Raw genomic sequence first — 11,131 nt, forward strand, 5'->3', positions numbered from 1 at the left:
ACTTCTGCTGTGTAACAGCGACGATTATTTCTCTTTATAAATGCTTCATTGTGTCCTTAAAATAATTATTCCATAGTTTTTTGACCTTTTCTTCTTGGGCAAATATTGATCTTTGCCCTCGGTTTCTTTCCTGGGGCATGGAGTGGCTGTGGCTGGTTCTGCTCTGCCTGGCACACCTGCAGGGTTGCTGCCCACTGAGGACCTGGGAATGATCCCATCCATGCCCAGCAGCACCAGGGCACGCGATGGGTGGGAGCAAAAACATGTATTCACTGAAACTGTCAGTGGCTTTGAAACATGATTTACTATGCTGACACTTCTTTTGCCTCCTCTTTGGTCTTGCATATATTTTCTGTCAGTGAGATTTTGCTCCTGGAAAACATGCTCTGGGCCTACAGACAATTTGCCAAACAGTTGAGTATTTTCATCTTGGTGAAGAAAGATACTTGGCATATGAGGTGTGGAATGCAATCCCAAGGCAGGAACGGGTGGAGAGCTTAGAAAAAGCCTAACCACTGTATGTTTTTATAAAGCCTCCCACTTCTGTAATATCTAAGCACCTCACAAACTTCAGTTTATTTATTTTCAGGGCATTCCTATGCAATAAAAATACTCCCATTCTGTCAGTGATGAGCTGAATGTAAAGATGGGCTGATCAAGCTCCACACACTGGGATTTGGTTCTGTGTGACTGTGTTACGCAGTAGCATCACTGGTTGTTTACTGCAGAATAAGCCAGTTACTAGAATCCCAGAATCATTTAGGCTGGAAAAGACCTTTAAGGTCACTGAGTCCAGCTATAAACCTAACACCCCTATAGCATGTCCCTAAGTGCCACATCTACACATCTTTAAAATACTTCCAGGGATGGTAGCTCAGACACTGCCTGAGCATCCTGTTCCAGGGCTTGACCTATCACTGAGGAACTTTTCCTTAATATCCAATCTAAACTTCCCCTGGCACAACTCGAGGTCATTTCCTCTTGTTGTATCACTTGAAATCTAGGAGAAGAGATTGCTCTTCACCTCACTACAACCTCCTTTCAGGAAATCCTGGAGGGAAAAGGTCTCCCCTGAGCTTCCTATCTAGACCATGACTTACCACCCCAGCAGCAGAAAGGTGAGAAGTCATATATATACTTGTGAGGCAGGTGCTGTTCCTCCTATGAGGAAAGGCTGCCAGAAGTTGAACAGGTAACCAGAGAAGTGTGATTTTTGTATCTCTGATAGAGGGATATATCCTTTCCTTAGCCAGCTGCCTTGGTCTGAGCAATGTGACTCATAAAAAAAGTTTCTGCTTCATTGCTAGTGCTGTTAGCATCTCTTCTTCACACACCTTCTTCACCTCCCTCATCACAGCTTCTGGAGGCTGGGATGTATTTCTGGTCCCAGTGGCAGATGTACAAAGTTTCACCTTCTTTTTTTTTTCCTGAGAAACCTGTTTCTCCAGACCCTGGTTATCCAGGGCATGTGGTGAAGAACTAGATGAGCTCTTAGCTGTGGACACAGAAAGCCTTTCAGTCATCCATAGTTGAGGCTCTTTTTGTCTGTGGGAGAAAAGCAGTTTGTTTGTTCTTCCAATATGGGTATGGCCAGAAGATGCCATTCCAAAAATTATAAAAAATTCAAACCTAAAACTAACCCCTCAATTTTATGACCTAGAATTGAAGCCTAGTCAGCAAGACATAATTTAACATTGTGATACAAATGCTGTGAAATGCAGTTTTTTAATCAACGGGATAGCAAGATACAGATAAATTGTGTTCTGACTGGCAGTGTTACAGTCCCACTGCTCCATGATGAGCTTCTCCATAAATATGTTATACAAAATGTAAATGCCAGTCTGATAAGAAATCCTGAATATGGAAAGTCTTACTTAAAAGCAAGTCAACACACCAGAGGACAGAAGAAATTTATGTGTAAGAGAAGCAGCAGCACTCTTGTTCTGATGGGATGCATCCAATTAGAGAAACAAAGCAGCATAGATGATGTCTCTGACTTTGGAGAGGGATCTGTCATTGTGCCAGAGTCTGTCCTTGCCCAGCTGGTCATAGGCGAAGGGCCAAATGCAATGGGAGCCAATGTGAAACATACTCATGTGTAGGTGTCTGAGACAGGTGTTCTGAATGTTGTGAGAGTCAGCATGATAATCCACACATGGAGATCTTGGTATCCAGGTCTTTTAAGAATTGCTTTTCACATAGTTGGAGGAATATGGTGAATATTTTACTGCATGCTGTCTACTGAAAGCAGTAAGGACTGCACTGATTTGCCACACAAGTTAAATAACACTGGTTGTATGGAAAGAGGGGTTTACTGTGCACACAAAGAAGAAAATGAATGCTGTTTGTGTCTCCAAATTCTGTGCTAGTATGGAGTCAGTCTCAGTATTTTAATTAGATAACCAGTACATGGAAGTAGCACTGAAGACATTCTCCTCCTCTCTTGGCAGGCAACCTTGGTTTTATGGCTGGGGCTTTAATCTTCCACGAGGCCAAGCACTATTAGAGAAATGGAACCTTATTCCAGATGGAATAGATATTCTTATAACACATGGACCACCTCTCGGTAAGAAAATACTAGTGCTCTTAGCTGTGTATTTTGGATGATTATGCAGTAACTAATGGCTCTCCTTAGAAAAAGAGTGCAATCCTGAATTACAAAAGTAACATGCATACTGGTTTCAGCAGCACCAGGTCTTCAGCTCATGATTACCTATGGTACCTGTACTCAATCGCTTGGAATTAAATAATGGCCTAAAAAATAAAACGTTAACACATAAAGGCTTAATGAGCTTTATAAATAAGCAAGGTCTAGTTTCCCTATGCACCTGTCTAATCTGCCACTGACGAAATTACCAGATTGAAAGCATGGAGCCTGCTTGAAGAGAAATGCAGGATTAAGATCTTATTTTTTATCACTTTCTCCCCGACTTGCAGTAGCATTCACACACCGACAAGTGCCCAGAATTTGTATTTTTCCTGATCATGCTGACTTGGTGCATCTTCTGTCTCACAAACCCAAATGCTGCCATTGTTTGCCTGTTCTTTGGACAGCACAGGTGAATTGCTTACCTGTAATACAATCTGGCATCATGAACAGATCAAAAAGAAATAGTTTTGCATGTGTTTTGCAAATATTAATATAGCTGATATAAAAGCAATGAGAGATTTCTTGCATTCCTAGAAAATAATGAAATTACCTTTGTTACAGAAATTATGCAATCACAAAAACTTGTCCAAATTCAGTAGAGGCTTAAGGCTTTTAAGCTGTTTTTCAATGTATTTAATGTGACTGTGTGTTTAACTCACTAATTTAATAAATGGACACGAACACGGAGCATGTGCTTAAATGTTCTGCTGTGGCTTACTGTGCTTTGTGTGAAATGAAGGCAGTTGGTTTCTTTAAACCTTTAGATTCCCCAATTTCCTGAAGCTAAACCCCTCTTGTCTTCCACCCTTTCTTCTCCTCTTTCAGAGCTTGGAGGAGAAAGTATCCAAAGGGTCTGTGTTTTGTTTTCTTTAGAAAGACATGTTTGCATTCCACTGCTCGCTAATCCTGGGGGAAAGTACTTCTTTGTGAGCACAGTTTCTCACAGTAGGGGCATGTGTTTTCATACTTCACCTAAGTGGAGTCTCATGCCATGCCATGGAGTAATTTTCATATGAACCTGTATTGTAATTGTGGATGTCAGAAATTAACTGTTTAGACCTTGAGATATCAGCTCCAAATGGTTAGCACGGAGGATAATCCCTGTTAGGATCCGAGGCATGATGCTGGGACTTCGATGTAGTTTTATATAGAAATCATATTTAAAACATTTTCAGAGGCTTTTTCACCACTTACAAAACTGTTTTTAAAACCAGCTGATGAGCTGTAAAATAATCCAACCTTCAGCTGATCCAAAGAGTCGCTTGAAACCCAGTGTTGGCAAGTGGAGAGAGGGGTTCACACTACCCAGCTTCTACCAGCTTGCTGATTTAGCCACCAGGCCATTCCAGTAGCCTCTGGGATCAGCAGAGGGATAAGAATCTCTAAAGAGCACTGCAGAGCTGGCACTCAACAGACTTGCTTTAATAATAAATTTAATGGTAAATGTAATAATTGAAAGTAATTTAATAATTGTAATAATTCTGAGGAAGAGCCCCCCATCCCACTGACTGTAATGGGATAACAGGAATTCTCCCCTTCTCCATGGCTCAGTATTTGTTGTCTTTTAAAGAAATTCTTAATCTTCAACCAAGGATTTTCTTTTTTAAAAGTTCCCATTTCTTTGTCTCTCTTTTATTGATGCATTAATAGATGGCTGAGGCACAGAACCCTCTGCCTGAGGGCATCAGCTGTTGGTCTCCCTGACACCCATGGCAACAAATATATGACACTTCAAAAGAAATTAGCACTCTGCCTAACATACTGAACCTCTTTATTGTGTAGCTCTGTCCACAGACATTTTGGGAGACAGGATCCTCCTTGACCCTCCCAGCCAATTATTTTAACCAGAAAGCTGATTACTGTTGTTCTGATCTTGGACAGCATCACTAGAGCTGTTCCTAATGATCATAAATAGCAATCAGTCCTCTTGCAAATTCCTCTTTTTCTCCAGCATGGCTGCCTAAATTCTGTCCATCATCCTTTTTCTGTGCTGCTTTCTCATTCCCTCGCTTCAAAAGAGTGTGCATCCCCCTAAACTAATTAATACTACATTATTATATAGATTTAAAATTGCACGATTTAGATGCAGAATCACCATTAAGAGTTTGTGTTTCTCAGTTAGCCATGTAACAAAAATTCAAGTAATTTTTCTCTTCTGTTTTAGAGTAGTGCTTTGGAATGAAACCAGGGCAGGGATACACAGGAGGTTCACACAGGATGAGAAAACAAAGGTTAAATCACATATTATTGACAATTTTATTAGTAACCTGTTTATTATTAATAAAGATATGCCATATATTTCATAGCTTATGAAATATATGACTATGAGCTAATGCTCATTTCCATATCAGCATTTTTTGTTACTTTTTTGTATAATATACCTTATAAAGTATTTTTGCTGATTCCTAAAGCTCTGCATTTATGATTCTTTTATTTCTCTTCCAAAAGTTCACTTTTCTTTTGTTTGTTTTTAATTTAATTTCACCTTTAAGTCTTTATTTGCAGCTGTCTGCTTGATTGTCTATGACAAAGATTTATACTTTCCTGACAGCTGCAGAAACCTGTTTCAAGTAACCAAACATTAAAAAAACCCTAAGATGAACTCTAATTGTTAGCTAGGTGTAATCAATTATTCTTAGTTTGTGTAGTCAGGTGTACATAATAAGCTGCAAACATATGGGAAGGCTTCAGAAGGGTGATAATGCATGTAAACAAAAACATGTTCAACATAAATAATGCTTAATTTAATGGAGAAGTTAATTTTATGGATTTTTGTTTGTGAAGTTTTTGAAGTGGAAATACTTTTGGCTTTATGTTCACCACAGACATTTTGACAATTAACTATTTCAAATCATTGTAGTAACAAAACCTATGGTTATAACAGGTTTACTTGGGGGAAAAAAGCCATGACTGGATTCTAGAGGAGTTGCTGGCCTCATTGTGACTTCTTATATACTTATTATTTTCTACAGTGAATTTTGAGCTGCATTTGATGCCACGAGTGACTGGTAAACTCAGTTAGCAGAACTGAGCATTCCTCTGCTCTGTCTGGAATTCAGCAGGGCTTTGTCTTTGTACATCCCCCTGATAGGAGCCAAGCAGCATCTTCAGATGCATCTGAATGAATTAGGAGTCTTTGGCCATGATCAGAACTTCCTCTTTCTAACACTTAGGATGCCACATTCCCAACTTGTTTCTGAAAATTTGCCTTAGCTCTCTGAGTAACTATCATACAAGGGCAAATTTCTGCCATTTTCATAAAACCTCACAGTATACTGAGCCCAGTTTTCAAGCACTGGCAGCTAAAGAGGTATTTCTCAATGTGTGAACCTACCCTGAAGCTCTAGCAAATCTGAGAGCTTTTCCAAGAGCTTGAATACCACAGTTCTGGTCTTTTAAGCCAGTTGGTTAGCTGCTTAGCCATGCTTGAGTGGACATCAAAAGTAAATGTATGAAAACTAGGTCCAGACTCTACCTCTCTGGCTAAAGGCACAATATATTCACACTACTGCAGCAATCCAAGAGACACAAAGCTATGACAGGCACACAGGGAAAATACCAGAACAATAAAATTAGAAAGATTTTATCTTTTGCATTTCCAAATTTGAGCCTGATGAAAATGACAGAACAATAGAAAGAAAACAGATTGGTTATTGTGAACCCTCTAATCAACATCCTTCTTATAGTACTACTTTGAAGGAAACACGAGACTTCAGTTGTCAGTTACATCTCCCTGCAGGATTTTGAGACATAGAGGCAAGTTGATGTAACATTTTTGCCTGTATTCCTAAGAAATGCAATTTTGTACAAACTTTGTGCAAGAAATATAGCACTTAAATACATCTACTGCAAAAGGCCTGAGTTTCTCTTCCTATCTGAGGTATATAAATTGAGGCTAGTGGGGTTTGCTGTGTCATGAATTGCTCAAACCCATTTTACTTGATGTTATTTTTTGGGCATGCAGTAGGTTCCTCACCTGAATTCCACTACTGTAGGATTCAATGCCACAACAATATCATCTTATTATTGTCAATGCAGATTCCATTACATCAGTTAAAGTGTTCAGTTTTGAAAAGTAGATCCCAGGTCTGGATTTAAATAGCTAAATGGTCATTTAGATTCTTCAGAGATTCACTTTGGACTCACTGCTCTTTATACCTCACCCTCTTCAACGAAGAAAAATTGAGCTTTCCTATTAACAGAAGTGTAAAAAATGCTCTAATTAAAGTGATTTTTTTTCCTTGAAAAACACCTGGAAAGAGTTATCATAGTCCTTTTTATCCAAATGTGCTTTTATGGTTTTTCTCGAGTATTTTTCCTTCCTTCCTCTTCTACTTACCAAGGCAGACTCGGTTTCTTCCATGTCAATTCTGTGGCTACTTATGAAAAGCCATGAGACATGAAATCTCAGAAATGCTGTGTAAGAGTACAAAATTGCAGATTATCTATCTTCTTTTAAAGCTTTCCTTTCTCTTCCAAAGGTTTTCTAGACTGGGTTCCTAAGAAAATGCAACGGGTAGGATGTGTTGAGCTGCTGAACACAGTCCAGAGACGAATACAGCCAAGGCTTCATGTTTTTGGACATATCCATGAAGGTCAGCACACATTTCTTTCTATATCTATTTAGAAACCACAAACACAGAAAATTTAACTAGCATTTTCAAATGTGAATGTCTGAACCCAAGCACTTTTAGAATTCAGATACTTATTTAGCTGCATATATAGAGTTGATGTAGACCCACATTTCAATATTTGTACTTCAGCTTCTCTTTCAGTTTATACATCTATAAAACAGGATGATGTCTCCTTCACAGAGAGGATTACTATGAATTTTAAAATAAGACCACAAGTCCAATAGTTACAGAAAGTGACTAAATATTAGGATTGATGGATTGTATTTTCCTCAGCTGAATCTGTGGTTTCAGATAATTCACATAAGCTCTCTGTGTCTCAGTTTCTGTGTTTGTAAATGGGTAGGAATTCTTTGAGAGGTGCTTCTAAGGTTTAATCTCAGGATTGTACAATAAAAGTTGTCTCTCCCCATCAGTGCATGTATGAAGTTGAAATCAAAAGAAATGTCACCAGTGACTTGTGTAGAAGTTCCAAGATACTGATGTATTTATTTGCTTTGGCAGAGGAAGCATTTTGTGCCCAGACAAAACAAAGCAGTTCTCTTGACTATTTGATTTTTAACTAGAAAAAAAATTAGTTCCCTTCACATAGCTCAGTAAATAGTGTCAAATATGCTCCACTGGAGTCAGTGGGGCTCATCTCCATGCAAAGGGAAGGTACATGCTGTCTGATGTAGAGAAGTCTGCTCTGTTCTCGTGTCATGGCAGCAAGACTTCAAGCAGTGCCTCCACCAGAAGAAACCATTGGGCTGTGCAGAAGTGAACCCACTGGCATGTAAACATGTATTATCTGCTGCTTAGACCTTGCCAGTGTTAACTTAGTGGCAGGAAGAGGTACTCCACAACTGCCAGTTTTCTGCTTCTGGGACTGCTCCTGCCTTTTATGTAGTATCTCTGTGGGTCTCACCAGTGTAGAACTGGAAAAACTGAAGTAGCTGTCATTCAGATACCTGGAGAACCATTGCCCTCCCCAGGAAATCCCATTCTGACATGCTGCTGGGGCTTTCACCATGGTGCATTAGAAGTGACATTGCTGAGAGATATGCTGGTGTAAAAGTGATGGGGAAGACATTCAGATCACTATTTTACAGCTCAGGGATTAGGTCCATTCTCCTCGTGTGTCTCATCAGTGCTGACCTGTTAATGCCTAGTTAATGTCCAAAGTGCTGTTAAATCACAGAGTAAACCAAGAATGCTGTTAGAGTAGTCTTTGGTACTCTGACCAAGAGAGCTGGTGAACACAGTTCAAATTCATTGTCATTTCAGTGATTGTAAGCCATGTGGGTTGCAGGGGATATAAGCAAACAGCTAGCAAGCCACGAAGCTTCAGGCAGGTAAACAAAATCACATCTGTAAAAACCAAGCCCAACTTTGGCTCTCAAGGGAAGAGAATGGTACCTCCATAGAATAGTAAATCCTGTGAATTAATACAGTTGGCACAGTAGGTATCCAAACAGAAACAAGGTTCTCTTCTGGTTAACTATCATAATTTAGAGAAAACAAATGGGGAACTGCATAGCCTGTTTTTCAGTGGGATGCTAAATCTCTGCAGAGGAGAATTCCCATTGCAGACAGCCTGTGCAAACGAAGCTGCACTTTGTAGAGAGAATGCATGATTTGAACAGATGAGTTCTTCCTCTGAGTGAGCATAGCTACATCTGCAGCAGTCATTTACTGAACATCTGGGGGAAAGAGATGCTTATAAGAGTTGTTTCTTCCCTATTCCCCCCTGCACTGCTATGTCTGCCAAAAAAGTACCTCTGTACATGGGCTTGCTGCTGATCGACCCATGGAAGCAGCAAGGACCATATCAGGGGCTCTGGCTAAAATCCTGGTTTTCCCATTACAGCCAGTACTTGGCTGAGGTCATGGCCAAGGAAACTCCGTTGGCAGGAGGACAGGAGTGAAAGCTATAGCATTAGGAATCTTCCAGCAAAAAGAGTATATTAGGAAACTGATTCTGTTCTCTCCAAATGTGTAGCCGAGGAGACAGAAAGTCCCAGCAGCAGTGCTGACTGTCCTCCGTGCATTTTGTGTTTTACACAGAACAATTGTTCTGTGGCAAACAGAAAATGATTTAAAGAAATGTCTGTGACAGGAACCTGACAGAGTTTTCTTTCCTCCCTAGTCCCTAATTATAGTGTGTTTTTTCCGTGGGGAGTCCAGGAGGCCCTGCATTATTCAGGGTATTTTAAGGAAAAAAACATAAAGGAATTTGGCTACTGTTTCTTTGTATGCAAATTATGCAACTTTCAGTGTTTCTGTAAGTCACAAAACTGCACTCAGAAAAGCCATAGGGTCCTAGATACCTAGGATTTGAATAGCTGGACCTCAGTGTATGTAGCAATGAATACATTTCACTATTAACTTCGATAAAGGTGAGATTGGATCTTAATACAAATGCTTTCTACCAGGTGATTTCCCCCAAATCATATATTTCTGATTGTGAATGCAGTTCTTCATATCCATCATAACATTTCAATGCAAGTTTCCAACATGAAGCTTTTAGTTTTAATGTAATCGAGCTTATGTTTTTTTCCGAGTCATTCATTAAAAGATTTTTGACAATGGAGATTGTATCTGCTTTTTCACAGCACCAGGGCAGTTAAAGGGCTGCTTCTTCACTTTCTGAAACAGCATTTTGCTGTATTTCCACAGACATTAGAGCTGGAAGTTTGATTTTCTGCAGCTTTAGCTCTGGAATTGTTTGACTTGGGTGTCTAGCCAAATATGAGATGTAGTTGAAACATTTTCACCACTGGTGAGGCACACAGGTGTGTGTTTTCTCCTGTGGAATTTATATAGTGTCTTAGTATGTGAATTCACCTTGTCTGTGAGAGAATGCATTAATAAAGCCATTTTTTTTCTTTGCCTGAACAGACATTTTAATGTCTTTCCATCAAATTTGGTGGATGTTATTCAACAACTTCAAGCACATAGGGAAGAAGAGGTTCCTACTAGACAAATCCTGCCCAGGTGCACATGCACACACACTTGCCTTAGTCAAGCAGTGCTTTTTCTTCGCTGATTGCTTAAATGATGTTCAACACAGGACAGAAAAAATAGATGGAAAGATTAAAATTGTCCAGAGTTTGTTGCACTGATGACTGCAAACCTAAATGATCAGAAGCATGTATTTTTCAATGCTGTATTGCCTAAGCTCTATCTTCTCATCCTTTCCTAAGCATTGCAGAGAGAAGGATCTATCTTTCTAAGGAGGTTTGGTGAGCTGGCTGCCAGAGAATATAGTCACTAGCTAGTGAGGGTCTGTTTTGCTTTTCTTGCACAGCTTAAAAGGTGGCAAAAAGTGCTGCTGTAGGACAAAGATGGTATTGATTCAGGGGACCTTTATATTTTGCATGAGGAGAATTTTCAAATTCCTTCTGAGTAATATATGTGGTGCTTACCATTGTGTGACAAAGGTGAATAATTAAAAAAGAAGATAATAATGAATAACAAGAGTAACCAGAGTTTTTCTTCCTTTGTAGGTTATGGTGTCATGGCTGATGGAACTACTACCTATGTGAATGCATCTGTGTGCACTGTGAATTACCAGCCACTTAATCCACCTATAGTTATTGACTTACCTACTCCAAGGAACACATGATTACAATGAGGATTTAAAGTTGTACCCAACACATTAGCAACTTTATATTGCTGGCTGAGAATCCCAATAGGGAACCATTCAAGAAAAAAGCAAAAACCTTCTTTTTTCCCTGCTAGCTACTTCACAGATAATTTTGAGTAACAAAAGTGGATGAGGAACAAAGACACTTTGGTGCCAGAAACAGATTAAGGACTTTAACATTTCACCATTAAAATACTTGTGAACACAGAAAAGTGAATGCAT

General features: G+C 39.4%; 1 protein-coding gene across 1 annotated transcript in view; it reads left to right on the plus strand.

Moving 5' to 3' along the window:
* Nucleotides 1-10,915, plus strand: part of MPPED2 (metallophosphoesterase domain containing 2) — a 47,656-nt gene extending 36,741 nt beyond the window's left edge. The window contains exons 4-6 of the mRNA XM_009069557.1: nt 2,451-2,566; nt 7,132-7,245; nt 10,770-10,915. Coding sequence (XP_009067805.1) covers nt 2,451-2,566; nt 7,132-7,245; nt 10,770-10,888 — 349 coding nt within the window. The 3' untranslated portion in view covers nt 10,889-10,915. The remainder of the gene's footprint in view (nt 1-2,450; nt 2,567-7,131; nt 7,246-10,769) is intronic.
* Nucleotides 10,916-11,131: the final 216 nt, after the last annotated feature.

The sequence above is a fragment of the Acanthisitta chloris genome, unplaced genomic scaffold, assembly GCF_000695815.1.
Source record: "Acanthisitta chloris isolate BGI_N310 unplaced genomic scaffold, ASM69581v1 scaffold7782, whole genome shotgun sequence".
NCBI classification, from domain to species: Eukaryota; Metazoa; Chordata; class Aves; order Passeriformes; family Acanthisittidae; genus Acanthisitta; species Acanthisitta chloris.